Genomic DNA, 20,058 nt, shown 5'->3' with positions numbered 1-20,058 from the left:
CTCCACTTATCTATGATTTTAAAATGTGCTAGAGGTTTAAACATATTCAATTTATATTGTGATACACAGCAAGCAAAAGGCACTAGCACTGAGTGGAATTATCATGGATACATCCAGCTCAGTTCAATGCTTTATAAATAACTTTGGGGATAGGGAATATAATCACAGGTTTAAAATAGAAACAGGCTAACCTTATATAAAAATATGCAACAGTATAATAAAAAAAAAATCCATCTTGGTGTTCTGTTGGTCAACTGTCTTAACAGCTGATCTCCTGGGTTTTACTATTATTACTGTGTAGATTTGTATGTTACCCATCACTACAGTACTAGAGTGCACATTATCTGGATTAGAGTAAGAGCAAATAACATTTCCCCCAACTATAAGTACACAACCATGGACAGGACCCATTACTGGAACTCTTGCATTACATAGTTGCTTCTCCGTTATTAATCTTGTACATGTCATTTACAACATATGCAGGAAAATATTTGCTTGTTGGCGAACTCACCTCAATTCATTTGTGCAAAATGCTCACATCAGAAGTGAAGATGTAACATTTTTTTCAAATATATCCCAAAATTTCAAAAATTAATTTTAGAATCTGGGTTTTTTATTTATAAAATACAGGCTGGTTGGCACCCTCTGGGTTTAAAATTTTTTTCACGAGAATATCTGGGAATCCAGCTTTTCTGAGAGGGCATCCCAGTCCTTCAGACACCACTCTCTGGTTGTTCAGTGCAGAGAACAATGCATTTCAGAACAACTTTGCACTCAGTGATCCCTTTTCCCCCTCAATCTCAAACACACCCAAATATAAAGTTTAAATAACTTTAATTTGGGGTGTGACTATCCAGCTAATGCCAGGAAATGTGCCATTAAGGCTGAAATTCTGTCCCTGACTCATACCCTGGTGTCTTTGTTTTCTTCCATTCTTTGACATGTTAAAAACAGTGTGTCACTTGCAATGCTGATACTCAATTTCCTGAGTTTGAGTCAGAGCCTTAATATTAATTAAAGACAGTTTGGGGGGGGCAGGTTCTGGGCGCCATCAAAATTTCTAGAAACCTGCTTGTATTTAGTAGCATAAGAAATGTGTGGGCTACTGTTTATACCCAGCAAGCTGATACATGGGAAGTGGGCAGGGTTCTCACTGCAGAATTCTGCTCTGCATATTTCTTAAAAATCTAAAACTGAAATTTCACACAGATGAAATAGAACTCATTTTCAAACTATTTTTCTTCCTTTTGGTGGTCCAGGACTCCTTAGTGGCTAAAGAGAACATATAATAGCTTAGTTTTGAGAAAAAAGAAGAACAGGAGTACTTGTGGCACCTTAGAGACTAACAAATTTATTAGAGCATAAGCTTTCGTGGACTACAGCCCACTTCTTCGTGCTCTAATAAATTTGTTAGTCTCTAAGGTGCCACAAGTACTCCTGTTCTTCTTTTTGCGGATACAGACTAACACGGCTGCTACTCTGAAACCTGTCATTAGTTTTGAGATACATTTACATTACCAGATAGAGGATAAAAACATCTCAATTTATACAGCATGTTTCCTCCTCAAGGTTCTTAAAGTGTTTCAGAAACTCTGCATTCACATACAGAGGAACTGCAATCCAATATTGAAACGCAGCCACTTCTGGGGTGGAAAGAAGCAATTGTTTAACAGCACACAGCAACACTACAACAGTTTAAGGCAAAGTCTCTGGGGAAGCCACATAACTCATGAATAACATATCCACAATTGCACTGTGGTAACTGACAGTTTCAGGTGCTGATCCTGCATCATGGTCCACTAGCACAGAGGTCTGTGCATTGGCATATTCTGATGAAGGAATAGGACATATCTAAAACTAAATTTATATGTGAACTGTGAAACAAGTGAAGCAGTGAGCATTAAAAGAATGACAAATTCTAACAATAAGAATCTTATTAAATAGCTGATGATGCATTAAATATTTAAATGTACAGGTATTTCAAGCCTTTGACATCAGAGGCTCTTTATTTAAATGCTGCAGAATTAGAGAGTGAAAAATACATAGATTTTTAAGGCTAGAAGGGATCATGATGATCAGGAATACTTACCTTCTCTGTTGTATGAATATGCATAGAATGCACACACTCACTTTCTCTTTGTCTATGCTGCCCCCCAAGTTTTCCCACTGTTGCACTTCCTCTGGAGGAAGCAACTGTGGGAGCACAGTACTGGTGGGAAACTGTTAGGGAAAAATATAATAGATGGCCTCTGTTTCTAATACTGTATATTTTCTCTATACGCTGTGTGGCATCCACATGATTCCCACAGCACACACTGGGACTGCAGAGCTTTGTATCTGAACTTGCTGGTGTCAGTTGTCGTCACCTCCCCCGTGTACCAATAGAGAGGTGATAGCCGTGGCCTTGAGTATTCCTTATGTTCTCCTCTCCCAGCAGAGAATGAGTGCCACAAGGTGGCAACAGCAGCAACTAGGAGATGCTGGTGATCAACACTGACAGTCCTCAATGATGAGGTGGCATTTACTTACATTCTGCTGCCAAAGGCTCCAGCTGGCGAAAAGCAGGCATAAAGTAAATTAAGACTTTAATCTGAGGAGTACTCAATCACCTGCTCCTCTTCGCCATGTTAAGGTTCCTCCCCACCTTGTCTTTGGCAAAGATACTCAAATCATCCAGGAGTATTCTGGGATAGCGTTAGTTCACGTGGGCCAGAACCTACCTACAGATTTTAAGCAGAACACCCCCTCAAATTTCCGTTTAAAATTGAACAGCTATAAACTGGATTATAAAAAAGAAAGGGGAAGGGGAATTTTTTAAAACAAATGTTAAGAAATATAAATTATTTCCCCCAACCCGCCCAAAAAACTGTTGTATGTGGCCCAATGGTTTTATAGACAAATTTACAAAGGGCTTCTCTAATTGTTCCCAAAACAATCTGATACATCCAAACTGAGTATCCCCAAGTTTTCAACAGCTGCACCTGGTTACTGGATTGCCGTGAAAAAAGCCTTGACGACATTTTTTGCAGCAACAAGAATAACATTCCACAAAAAGAACAGGAGTACTTGTGCCACCTTAGAGACTAACAAATTTATTTGAGCACAAGTACTCCTGTTCTTTTTGCAGATACAGACTAACACGGCTGCTACTCTGAAACCATTCCACAAAAGGCATGTTACTTCTTTGTTTTCCCCTTTTAACTTGATTAACATGGAACAGAAAGTTGTAGTCTGTGCTACTCCTTTCATCATCTCTGCTTACACACGGACGCCATTCTTTACCATCAAGGATTATTTATAGGGTCTTCAAGAAATTTCAGGAATGATCATTTTAAACCAATTTATTTAGCATCTGGAGTTGTGTTTTGGATTTGAAAGGATGTGGTCAGCTTGGATTCTCGGCTATTTCAACAAAATTAGTCAATAGTTGCAGATTCTAAGTCTTGCGTTTGAATTCTGCTGGCTGTCTTTACAAGTACTACATATTCCCTTTTTTCATCTTTCCCACGTTGCTGTGTGAAAGATACACAGTAAATAGCAAACGGACACTGAATATAAAGTGAAAATTACTGTACATAAAATGAGGACAAAAACTATTTTAAAAAGCGTGAGAGAGAGAGAGAAAGAGCGAGAGAAACAATGTGTCTCCACTCATTCAGTTAGTGTTACTTATGTGTTACTTGTAAAAAAAACAAAAAAAAACAAAAACACAATTCAGACAGAAGTGTGAGATTTTTTTGAAGCCGATGGTGTCCCTTTAAGGATAGTACATGTGTAACAGGCCTTGTTCTCTATGACATTGCCCCTTTTGTAGTCATTTACACCTGTGCAAAATGGGTGTAAAATGCTACATTTCTGATTTGGTAGCATTTTGCACCTGTTTTGCACAGAGGTATGTGGCTACACAAGGCTCAAGGCAGGGTACAATCAGGACTGAAGTTAAACTGGATTAGAGCCACCATATGTACAATGGGCTGGATTTGCCTTTTGCTTACACTGGTGTAAATCGGAGTAACTCCAGTGAAGTCAATGAGGTTACTCTGGTGCAAGTGAGATGAGACAAGACTCTCTGAAATTTCAATCAATTTGTAGAATTTAATACATAATTCTTCCAGGCACTACAGTGACTCTGGGTAGGATTCCTTCCTCATGTAAACAGGTATAATTCCCACTTTAGTCAATACATTTACACCAGCATAAAAACAGCTAGAGAGGAGAATCAGTCCCCTGTCTTCATTTTCCTTTTTAAGCCAGAGCATGGAGATTCAACACTAAGTTATCTCCATGTTCCACAACAAAACACACAGACTCGTAGATGCTCAAAGATCAATGTTCATTTTTTTGTAGAGGTGCCAGAACAGTTAAGCAGGCAATGTGAAGGTTTGGATAAACAAACCTTTAAAACATTGCCATTTGGGAATGTTTTTCAGCAGAATGCTGCCAGACCTGGCTGGGGGAACGCTGTGCTATAGTTGCATCTGAGATGACAAAGGAGGGCATCTTTCTATTTCATAATCGCTAACATGAGGATGTTTCTGTTTCTACCTGTAAAAAAGAAAACCCTGATCCCCGTTCACACACATGCTCAAGCGATTATGTTCTGTACATTCTCTCTCCTCTCAGCACACACATTATAGAATGTATGGGGACAAGACTGCAAGATTACTTAAATCAGATATAGCATCCTCAGGGCTAAATATACTGTATTCAATACATCCACTGTTTAAAAGGGGGGAAAAAGAAAGATGAGTTTAGTCCAGTTCTACCCTCCCATTCCTCCCAATGTGCTGTTATTAGTTTTCAGTTTATAACCTCTTCATGGCTACATATCACTCCTGCATCTTCTTTGTGGGAGCAGTTGTTTTTGCCAACGTCTGCGTGTGTGCATTCCAGCAGGTTCTTCTCCTGCCCCGTGCATTCAACATCATCAAGAAGAATCCGAAGCGAATGTCCTTCCCCAAACTCCGCTCTCTTGGTTGCCTTGACAACATAAGGGAACCCTAACTGGCGACACACCACAGCTGCAGCTTTGGAGTTCCAGAAGTCGTCACATACAGTGCCCCACTCTCCACTGATGTAAATCTCCACCCTTCCCCGGTCCCTTCCTCGTGCTTGCCTGTTCATCAGTCGCACTGCACCACTCAGGAGCTGTGGGGGAGACAGAGTGCTGGGAGGTTTGTTTTTCCTTCTCTGCCCTCTCCTTTCCCCACTCTTCCCCCCTTTCCTGGACTTCGAGGGTTTGGTTGTTGGTGTCCTGGAGGTCACCTGCACTCTATTTTGATTCCTTAGAAGGTTCAAGATTTGTTCCAGCCAGTCTGGAGTAGTGGCACGGGGTGTTTCGGAAGTTGGCCTACCCCTCCTTGGGGCTTTGGTGGTGGTCCTTAATCTAGGCCGTTGGGTTGGTGTTTTCACAATCAGTTCTTATTGGGGGAAAAACAGAGGTAACAATAATGAGTCTATAAAGCTAGTACAATAGTTTAAAATGACTACATAAAAACAGTGCTAACTTATAGCTCCACTGTATTTAACTTCTCTAAGGCCTTGGCTACACTGGCAATTCACAGCGCAGCACTTGCTGCGCTCAGGAGTGTGAAAAAAAGTACTCGGAGAGGTGGAGTACTTGCAGCACTGCGAGAGAGCTCTCACAGCGCTGGCGGCGCGACTACACGCGGCAGCGTTGTGAATCCGCGAGCGTTGCCAAGGCCTAATGGAGTTTGCTTTCTTGATCTTGTTGAGTAGTTAAACCAACATTGCATCAGCTAAAAGTTTCCAGTGCTTTTAAGAATGTCTGGCTGCTGGAGATGACTGCACTGTTCAATGCCAATAAATAGGACAAAAAAGGAAACATTACCAAATTTCCATGCACCGTTTACTGACAGAACTTTAATGCGTGGACACATCAAGAGTCAGACTTGCTGAAAACTTCTGGCAAGAAACAGAATTCTCTCCCTGTACCTCTTGTCCCTGCAGAAAGCATTTTTAAAAAGACATGCTTCTACTTTTGCTGTCCTCTTCATTACTAATGACTGGATCATTACCAGATTGTGAGAGCTCCAGCCTCCCCACTGTGCCAGATACTTCAGTGTGGCTGGAATCACAAACATTCACAATCAATTCTCTCTGGTAACTGGAATGTGCAAAAAGAGCCGAGTTGCCAGGACAACACATAAAACAGTGAGTTTTTTTAAAACAGCCTTGAACTGCAAAGGGCTGGACATATTTTACTGTTGCAGCTTCCTGGAATTACTGGACTTGCTTATTCATTCTATTTTTAAGTTAAAAATAAATATAGGCTAATCAAAGGGATAGTTGCTTTATTCAGAATAATAAATCAACCAATTAGCTCTCACAATGTTATGCATATTTGCAAAGATGTCAAAATTCTGCTGTTTAGCCTACGGACTTCCGCTCCAACCTCACTCATTATCCTTTTTAATATACAGAAGGGAAAAAGTGTCAAACACCACCCTCTCCTTAATAACCCACATTCTCGACTAGCCAAGATTTGGAAGGACTCAATTTTTGGAACATCCTCCCAGAATCCCATGTGTTGGCAGGGGGGTCCTGTTTGTAGCATGAAAAGCATTCCCTATTCTGAAAGCTCAGTTTTTAAAGACAGAAAGAAATTGGGGAAACTGACAATACAGAGAAGAGATTATTACACTCTGGAAACTTAGGCTAGGTCTACACTACCCACCTGAATCGGCGAGTAGAAATCGACCTCTCGGGGATCGATTTATCGCGTCCTGTCGGGACGCGACAATCGATCCCCGAATCGACGCTCTTACTCCACCAGCGGAGGTGGGAGTAAGCGCCGTCGACAGGAAGCCGCAGAAGTCGATTTTGCTGCAGTCCTCACGGCTGCCATACGTCGAATTCAGCTACGCTATTCACGTAGCTGAATTTGCGTATCTTAAATCGACTCCCCCCTGTAGTGTAGATGTACCCTCACACATTGTTGGCTTTAGGGCCTGATCTCGCAATGTACTCAGCAATTCTGGAGCTCACTAATTGATAAAGTCTATCATTATGCAATACTACATTTAGTAACAGGCAATCAGTAGGGACTGGAAGGTTTGCGTAAGCCAGAAGTTCAGCTGACTATCTGACTGAACTGAATCTTTTGAGAGCATTTTCCTCATCCTTTCCCATCCTCTAAGAATCAATGGCTCAGATCCATTCTCTCCCAATGAGCTACTTTCCAGTCCTCTAATAACAAGATTTTTCACCCCCTGGAGTGCTTCTGCCTATTCAGAGGTACTCCAAAATCCACTGTTTTCCTAGTGGAAAGCACTGTAGAATTCAAGATTCCAGGGCAGAGATGGCAACAGGCAGGGTTTAAATTCTCACAATTTCCCAGAACCTGAGGGCTTCTGCCCCACAGCCACAGGAGGAGGCGGGGCTCAGGGCTTCTGCCCTACCGGAATATTTACCCGAGCTCTGCTCTGAACGGCTCCGGCTGAATTTAAGCCCTGGCACAGGGAATCCACGCTGCTCTTAATGAGACAGCCATATCGCTATCTACCACAGAAAGGGAAGATGGGAGGGAATAGGAAAAAGTCATGTAAGGAGGGACAGTCTAAGCTGAATGTTTAGTATGTCTATCCTAGGTACTTCTATGGCCTCCCACCACCACAGTATCAGAGTGCCTCACAATCTTGAATGTATTTATCCTCACAACACTGTGAGGAAGCGGAGTGCTGCTATTCCCATTTTACAGACGCTGAACTGAGGCACAGAAAGACTAAGGTGAGGTCTATAGCACAAACTTAAATTGGTATAACTACATTGCTCAAGGGTGTGAAAAATCCACATCCCAAGTGATGCCGTTATATCAACCTAACTCCCAGTGTAGACAGCACAATGTCATAGATTCATAGATTCTAAGGCTGGAAGGGACCTCGAGAGGTCATTGAGTCCAGTCCCCTGCCCTCATGGCAGGACCAAATACTGTCTAGACCATCCCTGATAGACATTTATCTAATCTACTCTTAAATATCTCCAGAGATGGAGATCCCACTACCTCCCTAGGCAGTTTATTCCAGTGTTTAATCACCCTGACAGTTAGGAACTTTGTCCTAATGTCCAACCTAAACCTCCCTTGCTGCAGTTTAAGCCCATTGCTTCTTGTTCTATCCTTAGAGGCTAAGGTGAACAAGTTTTCTTCCTCCTCCTTATGACACCCTTTTAGATACCTGAAAACTGCTATCATGTCCCCTCTCAGTCTTCTCTTTTCCAAACTAAACAAACCCAATTATTTCAGCCTTCCTTCATAGGTCATGTTCTCAAGACCTTTAATCATTCTTGTTGCTCTTCTCTGTACCCTCTCCAATTTCTCCACATCTTTCTTGAAATGTGGTGCCCAGAACTGGACACAATACTCCAGAGCTTCTCCCGTTGACACAGCTACTACTTCTCACAGAGGTGGATTAGCTATGCCGACAGAAGAAGCTCTCCCATCAGCATAGGTAGTGTCTTCACTGAACTGCTGCGGCATTTTAAGTGTAGACCTGCCTTCAGTGACTTGCCCAAGGTTACACAGGAAGTCTGTAGCGCAGCAAGGAATTGAACCAGCCTCTCCTAAGTCCTAGGCTAGTGCCTCAACTATCCTTCCACTCCTTATATTAAAAAGGAGTAGGTAGAAATTAATTTTAAGGATAGACTGGGGCCGAGGCTCTGGATGGTTTACACATCCAAAAAGACAATGCCGGTTTTGAGTTTATATTTATGGATTAAAAATAAGGAGCAACAACAATACTCACTCTCCTTTGGCACAAACTTTATGAGCCTGCTTTTCACTTTCACTGACACAGGCTCAACCCGGCATTTTCCTGGGGGTGCTCTCCTGTGAAAGAGGAACACAGACAATGCAGGATGAATTGCTTTCCAATGGTATCAGCAGCATTCTTTGTTTCCATTGCTTTTCAATAAATTTCACACTTGTGGAAAAAAGTCTATTTAAATGACCCAAATAAACTCTTACATCCCACCTCACAAAATCCTATTCACTCTGTATAACAGAGAGCTCAAATATTCACAAGCATGTGCAATATTTTGATAGCATTTTCTTTATCATTGCTGGATCCATCAAAGTACAAATCATTGATGGGTTCAAGCAATACAGAAAGATATGGATCAAATTGAACAGAAAAAAGCATAAAGCTACACAATGTTTGTTAGATAGCTGAAATGAATGTCATGTTCACATGCAAGTTTCCAAGCCATCTCCATAGAAACAAGATGGCATGCATTCATTTATATATTTAAAACAAAAATACACTTCACTTTGGACCACAATTCACACAATAGAAAATGGAAAATAAAAGGTATCTGGAATTTGTCACTGACAGCAAGTTAACAGTTTAAACGGCATCATAGATGCAATTCACTTCAAATTAGATTTTTACATTCAGAGTCCCTTTTAAAGAAACACTCTCCTAAAATGCTACATTCATTTGACTCAAGCTTGTTTGCCGTGGCAGCGTCCCTCACTTTTGAGAAGTTACACCCAGTACATAGCCACTTTTTCCTCTGATATTTGGTTTGTTATTTTCAGGGCTTCTGAGGATTTTCAAAGCAGTGCAACAGTTGGATAATGCAGTCTGACTATTTGCATGCACACATGCAGCAAATAATCCCTATATAATTAGAGTCGTTTGCATCTGCTGTGTCTGGAAAGAAGATTGTAGTAGCCAGACATGAAGAATAGCTCTCTCACTTATTGACTTGTGGATACTATACTTTTGTAAGCCCGTATATAAATCTTTATTTTCCCACTGTTATGCTCTATAATGAGTACTACTAAGGAGACCTTCATTTATAATTTATAGATTGCCTGTTGAGTTCTGTTTTTCAAAATTTTAAATGTTTCTATGTGGTTTGATACTAATAAGCACTGTACTTTATATTTTAAAAAGTGATGTCTATGGTTTTAAGATGCTGGTTTGTACCATGGAAACGGCAAGCATCTTTTTAATACATTCTGTGGCATGCAGGAAATATTCTAAATTGTTTCAGTTGATGGGCAATAATACGATCTAAAAAGTACTAGTCTGCAAAGGAGTCAGAGAAAAAAAGAGAAGGGTGAAGTTCTGGAATTCAGAAACTACCAATATACAATCAGAAAGTAGAGAGATATTCTCTGGAAATATGGAGTTTTCCCAGGCAGACTTGAAAAAGATGCTCAGAGAGCTGATGCCCAAATTTAGTTTATTTTAAATAAACACACGTCTTAAAAAGCCTACAGGGCACATTTATCTGAAGGCATTATTTGGTCCTTTAATAGTCATGTTTTAAGTAAATTAAAATCTATAAATCCTCCCGAAGATTCTCCTACATTGTTAATGTCCCAGATACAACAACTTCGTGCAATAACATAAGATCCCGAAAGTGAAGCCCTAGTCTTCATGCCACTGTCCAAGCTAGTTCCACCATTACACCAAAAGCATAAATAGCAAAAAGTAAATTCAGTTTTTATTTTATTTTTTCTGTTTTAGTTATAGAAAGTGGTGGTGCTAATATCAGGCTGGGCTGCGCCCTTTAATTCACATAGAGAGGCCCCTCTGTGGACATGGATCTCGCACCTCCCCTGCAGAAGGTGTCGGCCAGCTGCAGAAGGCGCTCTGTGGAGATGGGCTTTGTGCAGGAGGGAACAGGGAGTAGATGGGCCTGTCGGGAACGTATCAACCACCTTGACAAAGGCAGCATCAGTTTGGGCAGAAGTCGTGAGGCTCCATTGTCCCCTAATACAGCAGCCTCTGAGAGACTCGAGTCCCACAAAACCAGCTGCCTGCTTTTCAAGCTGACACTGAATAACCCTCACACCCAGGTAAGGTATACAACCCCCTTCAAAGCAAATCCATGGATCACCCACCAATACAGACTTCAACTCTGTGGAAACCCCGAGCATCCACTAGGAAGCTTGCTCACAACTCTCTAATATGAAGCCAGTCCCTGTTTACACTGGTTTACTCTTTAACAAGGGACCAAGGTGAAACAAGAGCAATTTATTTCAGCCATAACCATCAATCACATTTGAACCCAGGTCCACTGAACCAAAATGTAGATTTTGTAACAAGAGCATTTCTTACCGTGAGGTGTCTACTATTTTGTAAACTACTCCATTGGGAGCAGTGGCACTTGGTACTCCAGTAGACATGAAGTAAAGTTCTCCTTAGAAAAACAAGTAAGAATTACTGTCTGGGAAGAGAAACCTGTCATGAAACCTATGCATCCAATCGAAAAAAATGAATATAAAATACAACAAACAGACAGAGAATGGGCTACGTACCAAGAATTATTCTGTGAAAATATTAAAATAATTGGAGAAAATAGATTTTTATGAGGACAAATTTGATCAAATAAATTAGTTACAGATTATTCATACAGCTCTTCCTGACAGAGAGAATTTTATGTCAAAACTCACTGATTTCCTTCACACACACTTCATTCACCAGCCTGCCTGCTGGAAAGGCTACACTTTGGGTTCCTCACCCCTGCCTCACAGTGACTGGCTTCAGGCCTGCTGCTGAGGATATTCTCTGGGTTACCCATCCCCAAAGTGCAGAGAGAAGGGTAGAGAGAAACAGGCACAGACCTGCTGGTTGGGAGAAGCCTTGACCTGCCAGACCCCCTAAAGCACCTCCTATGCATTCAGTGAAGAGGAGAAGGGGAAGCAGCAGCAGGAGAGTTGAAATTAAAGAAATCATGGGTGTGGGTGGGAATCAAGGAGAAACCTTGTGTGCAAAATCCTGAGGTCTTTACTCTGATTTTGCTTGGGTATAATCCCAACTGCATAGGGAGCCTCAAGATTTGCTCCTGGATTTTAATCAAATTTTGCCATGACTCATCAATAATTTTTCCAGACATTTAACCTGAAAATAGTCACTGCCCTACTAATGAGGTTAACTGTGCACAGGACCAATCACATAACCTGACTTTTATGCATGCAGAACATACCCACCCATACACTAGCACCAGAGAGCTGATTTGGGACCTTCCTTCAATTTTATGCAAATGTCACAAGTACACCAAAAAAAACTGTGGTTTGCCATTGCACAGGAGCCTGTTTCCCGCTCGTCAAAGTAGTAATCCTGAAAACAAGCATTTTAGTAAGGGAAGGCCCACTCAAATAACTGACTGATAAAGTCATAAACAAACATCTCCGGACAGCAAAGGGCCCAAGAGAAGATTATACCCTGAACTCAGTAGAGGAAAATATTAATTTAGTGATACCTTTTCTTTCCATTATACTGAAATGAATACATAGGAAGAACTAAACCTGTTAACAGATTACAAACCTGATACTCCATTGCACCTTGTACAGTCACTTATTCCAGTGCAATGTAAGTGTAAAAAGCTACAGAATGGTGGTATTTTATATCTACTTTGCACTCCACTGGGTACGTTCCCACTGTGTTTTAAAAAACCTAGTCTTGGGTTTGCGCGGTGGTGCTAAAAACAGCAGTGTAGATGTTGTGGTTTGGGTTGGAGTGCTGGCTCTGAAGCCTAGGGAGGGAATAGGCTAATTATGTCAATAAAGGGTTTTATTTTTAAATATAAAAAAAGGGGAAAAATTGTACATTCAGTTTTCAATTGCATCCAGCCTGCATTAATACCAAACATTGTCTACTCAACTGTCCAGGAACAACAAAGAGTTATAAAAACATACCTCGGGGATTGTGGCAGGAGTCATTGTGATCAGAAGCCAACAAGACTTACATTACAATGGCTAAGAGCACAAACTCCTAAATTTCAATGTAGTGCATGCTGCTGCTTAGCAACCATGCTAAACATTTGTGGAATGACTCTAATTCGTCTACTGCTATGAATTGTACAGTGTGCTTATCCTTACTTCAGTCCCACAAAATTAACAATATGAATGTACTAACAGTTGACCAATGTCAAGTTTCCCCTTCAGATCCTCTTCCGCCCCCGTTTCATATAATAAGAAATCACTCTTGTAACATACAAAGCCAGTAGCTTATCCTGAAGCCTTTCCACAGATAAAATAATTTAAAAGCGAGACCTGCTACCTGAGCAAAACTCTCATTGACTCCAATGGAAGTTTTGCCAGAGTATGAACCTAAAAGCAAAGATACAATTGTTTGCAATTCACACATTGCAAGATACTAAAACAGTGTACAACTTCCATTCTGTTTCACTCCGAAAGGAGATTTACAATATTCAAGGCCGGTATGAGCAGGTTTCACCCTCACCGCTCATTGTGTCTAATTTTCTGTCAGCCATTTATAGTGTCCAGTCCAGACCCCTAAATGAGCCAAAAGCATAAGCGTGTTGTATCACATACCAGACTCCTTCCATTTTTACCATCAACCTGGTGGACACCCAGTTGCATCTACACTGCAATTAAAAAAAAAACCTTGGCATTGAATCTCAGAGCCTGGGTTAATTGATTCGAGCGTGCAGGGCTTGGGCTGTGGGGCTAAAAACAGCATTGTAGACATTCAGGCTTGGTCTTCAGCCCAGGCTCTGAGAACTTTCTCCCTCAAGGGATTTCAGAGCCCAGGCTCCAGCCTGAGCTCAAACATCTACACTGCACTTTTTAGCCCTGCTGCCCACGCATCATGAGTCTGAGTCAGCCCCAAACCATGCTGTGGTTCTTTTACTGCAGTGTAGATGTACTCCCATACATTTCCTCTGGCTTTTTCAAATTGGAGATTAAGGTTCCCTCTAAGTGATGTTTTAATGTATTTGTCCCCAGGCATTTGCTCCCCTCCAAATGACAGTGGGGCAGATGGTAATGCAAACGGACCTACAGTAAAAATAAATACATTAATAGGCAAGCAACCCTCTCCCAAAACTGCTGATGGGCTCATCATTGCATGATACACTGGCCATTTAAGGAATAGTGCACTGTCTGAAAAGCATGACAATTGCTTTTTTGTTTTTGGTAGCTGCGAGAACTTGGGAGTCCAATTTTTCAATGTTTGGGAACACACTGGATCTTACCTGAGCTACCCTCCAGAATGCGTGCTTCTTAACCTAAAAAGGTATTCTCATTCCACGGTGTTTTGCTCTGAAGATAAAATACAACCGCACTGTTCAGTGTAATACTATATGATTACCTGCCTCATCTTCAGCAAAAGAGATGATGTACTGATAATAATTATTGATAAGCCCAGGGAACATGCAAGTTTGTCCTGTTCCCATGCAAATTTCAGTGTACTGCCATTCTCCAGTAGAACGCTTCTCTTTCAATGACATTAAACGTCTGTGAGACAAAAAATAACTTGCATCAGGCAACTGGGACAGATACTTTTGATCTAATAGTACCAAATGGGATAATTAAAAGAGTGCCCAATCCTATGACGGATGTCTGCTCTCCACTCACATTAGATTCAATAGAAATGAAAGGGGATGAACATTTAATAGGACCAGAAGCATTAAGATACATGGGTACAGACTCTCACGGGTATTTAGGTGCCTAACTCCCATTAATTTCAATGGGAGTTAGGCACCTTCTATGACTGGAAATACCTCCTGTGGCTGGACAGTACAATGCATTAAAGATGCGCCAAAATACAGAATGGTCATTTACTCTCCTTTTATGGTATTAAATCAATGTCAAAGCCACATCCATTCACATGTACTGACACCAAGTGAATCAGCAACATCTACTGCTGTTGTGATAATCATATACCTTCACAACAACATGGAATAATGATTACATGAAAACATGTTACGTGAATCATTTGTAATATGCAATAAGGGATTGCACTCAGAATAAACCAACCAAACAGCAGTAAGTCAGCGAGGGTTACACTGCAGAAGCATTTGCAGATGTATGCAGCAAAATGGAGGATTTTAGCTGTGGGTAATGCTTGCTGAGCAACTGGACTTACCCATTCATAAAATCACCAAATATGTACAGCCCATTCAGGTTTGGAGACTCACAACCCCGATAGACATAGCCTCCTGTAACAGATTTCCCCATTTTGTGTGGATAAGCATAAATTGGAAGCACATCATCTGTAGAGGGGAGAAGATATTGTGTCTTGCCTTGTTTTAAGTAGGATACAGAATAGCTTTTCTATCAACAAAATGGTAGATAGTTACTAGACAGGGATGTGTACTATCAAGTTCCCATCCAGCTTCTTGTTCCAAGCTAAATCAACTACTGAATGGAGTCAAATTTATTTTTATTACACTTTGGCCTTTTGGGTCTCTTCTCCCAAATGGCTGTGATAACTAGGGGCTCCTTACTAAGAAACTAACCCAGTACTTAAATTATTTTGTACACTTAGCGGTGGACCTAAGGGCTCTATGATTAGCTCCATGCGGTCATGGAAGATGCCTAGCTGTATCTCTGAGCCTTGTCTCTCCCCTCTAGAACAGGGCTGCAAGCAAGAAAGAAACGGCATATTCACAACCCTGTCAGAGGGAAACTCTCATGTCACTCTGAAGCAGAGGAACTTAACCTTGAAGAGCCACAAAATAATTGCGGTGAGATATCCTGACGGTGTTGCCATATTTGATGCAAAATCTTCATGAAATCACCACAAAACATCGCCAGGGCAGAGAGTCATTTTGTGGCTCTCTAGGGCTCCATCTTAAAAGTTTCCTCCCTCTCCCCTGAATATAGGGACAGAGGGCACATGTATATGGGGGCAAGAGGTCATGCATTTCTCCTCTTTATGCCTCTTCTCCCTCACAGCAGCTAGGAAATTGGAGAAGGGAAATGCATTTCTCTCCCCATCCTGTTTTCCCCACACTTATTTGCTGGGAATCCAAAGGGCTCAGCACTCTCCTGCAGTCTCTCAGCGAGTACTCCCGCGACTGGCTCTGGGAGAGCCTTGAATGGCAGCTTGACACTCAACCCGCTGCTCTAGAGCCTCATCTCTCTGAAGCGACCGCTGTAGCTGAGCTAGAATGGGCACTGATGAGATCTGAAGGGAATCCTAGGCAGCCCTCTTCTGTCAACAAATGTAACTCTCTGCCTTGGGAAGATGACGAAGGCCAGATGGGAAATCCCTTGTTGAGGACAAGAAAATTAATGAGCTGTTTCCATAAAGAAAGCAGTTTACACAACATAACACTGGACCGGATCCTGAGAGCTGCCAAGCCCTTCCCACTCCCCTTAACTATATGGTGCATTCATGTATTGTAAGGGTCAGGGCAGATGGGAAGCTATGCTGTATCATTTTTATATATCCATCTAAAGTAGTTACTTCTGACAACTCAATTTTTTTTATTTTAAAGAATCTATGAAAGCATCAGAAACTGTTCTGAACCCACCGGGTCACTGATAAGGAGGTTCCCATTAACGTAGCTTAAGTAAGCGACACACAGAAAGGCATTAAAAGGACACTTAAAAGGCTATTTTTTCAGTGGCAGAAGAAAGAGAATTCAGACTTAAAATGTGTCACGTGCCTTCCAACCCATTAACCCACATTTTATAGCTCTTAACGTCCTTTCTCATGTACCAATTTCCTTATATTTAAATGAATAGGAAGATGATATTTATATGGCAAAAAGAAAAAAGTAGGGTGTTGAACAACATGAAAACACAATGGGCCAGATGCTTGGCTGGTGTAAAGTGGTGTCACTCCATTGGCTGCAGTGAAGCTATGCCAATTTACTCCCACTGAAGCTGTGGCCCAAAATCCAGACACATTTATGACATGGCGTGCCCTGAGATTTACTATGTTGACCAAACTGTAGCAGACAGCATGTGTACTGAGCCCAAGTGTTAAAAATAAAAAGTTAAGAGTGTTTTCCTTTTGGGATTAAAAAAAATAAATCACCACACTGCATACAGTAGCCTTTTAAAAGCTGGCAGAGTGACCAATCCATGTAGGGGAATAATAGCTTGAAGAATCTCTCTTTATGAAGCTAAACCATTTATAAGTTATGGAGATAAATAAGTAAAATGTTAATATCTCAGGGGCAAGGTGTTGGATAAAGCAAATAGCTCTGACTTCCACAGAATTGCATATAAGTGTTGCTTATGTAGCAAAAATGAAAATTGTCCCTCGTGCATATTTGTCCAAATCACAGAACCACCATTAAAACTTGGCACAGTTTGGTATAATTAGCAGCACATTTGGCTAAGAAGTGGAATAGCCAGGGCATTAAAGTTCAGTTCATTTTTCTCGTAACTCAGAAATGGCAAACGTTTTTAATGTAACTTCTCAAGTCAGCTTGCTCCCAGGATGAGGCTGTATATGCCAAGTTTAAACCCAAAAATACATGTTTGCAACTGCACAATCAACCTGTGAAAGCAGAAGTCAATAATGGAAGTGCAGGCACCACCCAATCTCAAGGTCATTTATTTAGAGTGTATAATTACCTAGTGAGGAATTGGTGCAAAGTTTCTTATCATAACAGCTGAATCCTTCCCTTGCTCTCCAGCCATAATTTTTTCCTTTCTCTATAATGTCAACTTCTTCAAATTTATTCTGTCCTACATCTCCGCAGAAAAGTCGCCCTTTCCCTTCCTTTGTGTAGGGTTCGCCCCTATCGAAAGAGCAGCGCCACATATTTCTCACCCCGTATGCATAGACTTCAGGTCGAGCTTTTGGGTCACTAACAAAAGGGTTGTCTGGAGGGATTCTATAAAGAGGCCCACGGTCATTATTATCCACATTGATCCGTAACACCTTGCCTAGCAATGTTGATCTGTATTTGTGAGAGAGAGAGAGAGAGAGAGAGAGAGAGAAAGAGAGGGGAAAAGACAGCACTCTCTTAAACACATATTCTTAACCAAAGATAAGTTGTTTTTTTAAAATGCAGTCTAAGATTTCATAATTTCTATTTCAGAAAACAAGTTTTTCAGTGCATCAAAAATTAATGTAGTTGAAGTTTATGGGAGCCAATCTACGCAGTTTAAAGTAGCTAGAACTTTGCCAAGGGCTTTAATGAGGGCAGGATTTAGTCTTACATACAAAAGAAAAACTGATTTAAATAAAAAATTAAGGCCCTGATTCTGCAAACATTCACACATTTCACTTCAAGCATCTGAGGAGATCTATAGACCTCAGTGTGACTGCTATGGGAGAATGGGAGAAAAGTTAAATTGGCAGGTTAGCATTTGCAGGACTGCAGCCTAAGTGAATTTATTGCTCATGAAAAATGCCAGATGGACGGAAGCCCTCTATTTATCTCCAGAATAGGTGGCGGCAGCAGTGCAAGCTTCCTCGCCACGATCCAGCAGTGAAGATTAATGGGATCACCTCCCAGGGTGAGAGCAGTTTCCTTGCCCAATCAGACATTGGCCTCTTTGCTGCCAACAAGGGTTTCAGTTGTGGTAGAACTTTTTGTTATCTGGATATTTGTACTTAAGCAACTGGACCAAGAACATCTATCTCATTTTGCATGGGACACTGAACAGCCTTCATATAGTAATGACTTTTTGGGACTACCAACGTGGCAGATTAAAACTGGTGTCTTGGAAGTGAAAAGTTCTATAGTCCCCATCTAGATCCTAGAAAACTGGCCTCAGTTCAGTATATTGTGGCTAAAAATTGGGTTTGTGTTTCAGATTTTAATAGCTCTTTAAAAAACACATTCGTTACTGTTGTAATGTAAATTAGCATAATAACAATACTTAATATGCAAAGAAAGGGTTGCAGTAACAAAGCTTCCTATATAGTAACAAGATTTATGATAGCACTTGGTTCATTATGGCAACTATGCTACATACTGAAAGTGTAACGAAAATGAAATGTAGTACATAGTCAGCAGCTAATTTCCAAATGTAAGTATTGCGGGTGTTTGTTCAGCATTGCAAAATTGCATAATCTATATTAGGGAAGAGCTCTGTTCTGAATTATTTATTTTTAAATGAAGACATTTTGGTTTAATGGAAACATGGTCTAATGGATAAGCCACAGGACTTGGAGTCAACATATCTAGGTTTTATTGCATTATAGCATGAAATTAAAACCAAAGGCATTCTCTATAATTCCTGTAATTTTTACCTTCAAAAGACAAGAATACTGCTTTAATGTCTGTTGAGGAAACTGGAATTAGATATTTAAGAAAACAATAAACATAACTAGAAAAATACAAAAAGAACAGGAGTACTTGTGGCACCTTAGAAACTAACAAATTTATTTGCGCATAAGCTTTCGTGGGCTACAGTCCACTTCATCAGATGCATATAGTGGAAAATACAGTAGGAAGATATATATATATATATATATATATACACACACACACACACACACACACACAGAGAACATGAAACAATGGGTGTTACTATACACACTATAAGGAGAGTGATCAGTGAAGGTGAGCTTTTATCAGCAGGAGAGAAAAAGAACTGTTTGTAGTGGTAATGAAAATGGCCCATTTCCGGCAATTGACAAGGAGATATGAGGAACTGTAGGGGGGAGGGGGAATAAGCATGGGGAAATAGTTTTACTTTGTGTAATGGCCCATCCACTCCGTCTTTATTCAAGCCTAATTTAATGGTGTCCAATTTGCAAATTAATTCCAATTCAGCAGTCTCTCGTTGGAGTCTGTTTTTGAAGTTTTTTTGTTGTAATATTGTGACTTTTAGGTCTGTAATTGATTGGCCAGGGAGACTGAAGTGTTCTGCAACTAGTTTTTGAATGTTGTAATTCTTGACGTCTGATTTGTATCCATTTATTCTTTTGCGTAGAGACCGTCTGGTTTGGCCAATGTACTTGGCAAAGGGGCATTGCTGGCACACGATGGCATATATCACATTGGTAGATGTGCAGGTGAACGAGCCTCTGATAGTGTGGCTGATGTGATTAGGTCCTATGATGATATCTCCTGAATAGATATGTGGACAGAGTTGGCAACGGGCTTTGTTGCAAGGATAGGTTCCTGGGTTAGTGTTTTTGTTGTGTGGTGTGTGGTTGCTGGTGAGTATTTGCTTCAGGTTTGGGGGCTGTCTGTAAGCAAGGACTGGCCTGTCTCTCAAGATCTGTGAGAGTGATGGATTGTTCTTCAGGATAGGTTGTAGATCCTTGATGATGCGCTGGAGGGGTTTTAGTTGGGGGCTGAAGATGATGGCTAGTGGCATTCTGTTACTTTCTTTGTTGGGCCTGTCCTGTAGTAGGTGCC

General features: G+C 40.9%; 1 protein-coding gene across 3 annotated transcripts in view; it reads right to left on the bottom strand.

Annotated features, from left to right (window-relative positions):
- Window positions 1–3,326: 3,326 nt before the first annotated feature.
- HHIPL1 (HHIP like 1) overlaps window positions 3,327–20,058 on the bottom strand; it is a 32,533-nt gene continuing 15,801 nt past the window's right edge. For all 3 annotated transcript variants that reach the window (XM_054026788.1, XM_054026790.1, XM_054026789.1), the window contains exons 4-9: window positions 17,312–17,640; window positions 14,865–14,991; window positions 14,088–14,233; window positions 11,091–11,172; window positions 8,763–8,845; window positions 3,327–5,420 (exon numbers count right to left, since the gene is read on the bottom strand). In XM_054026788.1, coding sequence (XP_053882763.1) covers window positions 4,801–5,420; window positions 8,763–8,845; window positions 11,091–11,172; window positions 14,088–14,233; window positions 14,865–14,991; window positions 17,312–17,640 — 1,387 coding nt within the window. In that variant the 3' untranslated portion in view covers window positions 3,327–4,800. The remainder of the gene's footprint in view (window positions 5,421–8,762; window positions 8,846–11,090; window positions 11,173–14,087; window positions 14,234–14,864; window positions 14,992–17,311; window positions 17,641–20,058) is intronic.

Source organism: Malaclemys terrapin, chromosome 4, assembly GCF_027887155.1.
Source record: "Malaclemys terrapin pileata isolate rMalTer1 chromosome 4, rMalTer1.hap1, whole genome shotgun sequence".
NCBI lineage: Eukaryota > Metazoa > Chordata > Testudines > Emydidae > Malaclemys > Malaclemys terrapin.
Note: the sequence above shows the minus strand (reverse complement) of the source record. Positions and strands in the feature narration are given on the sequence as shown.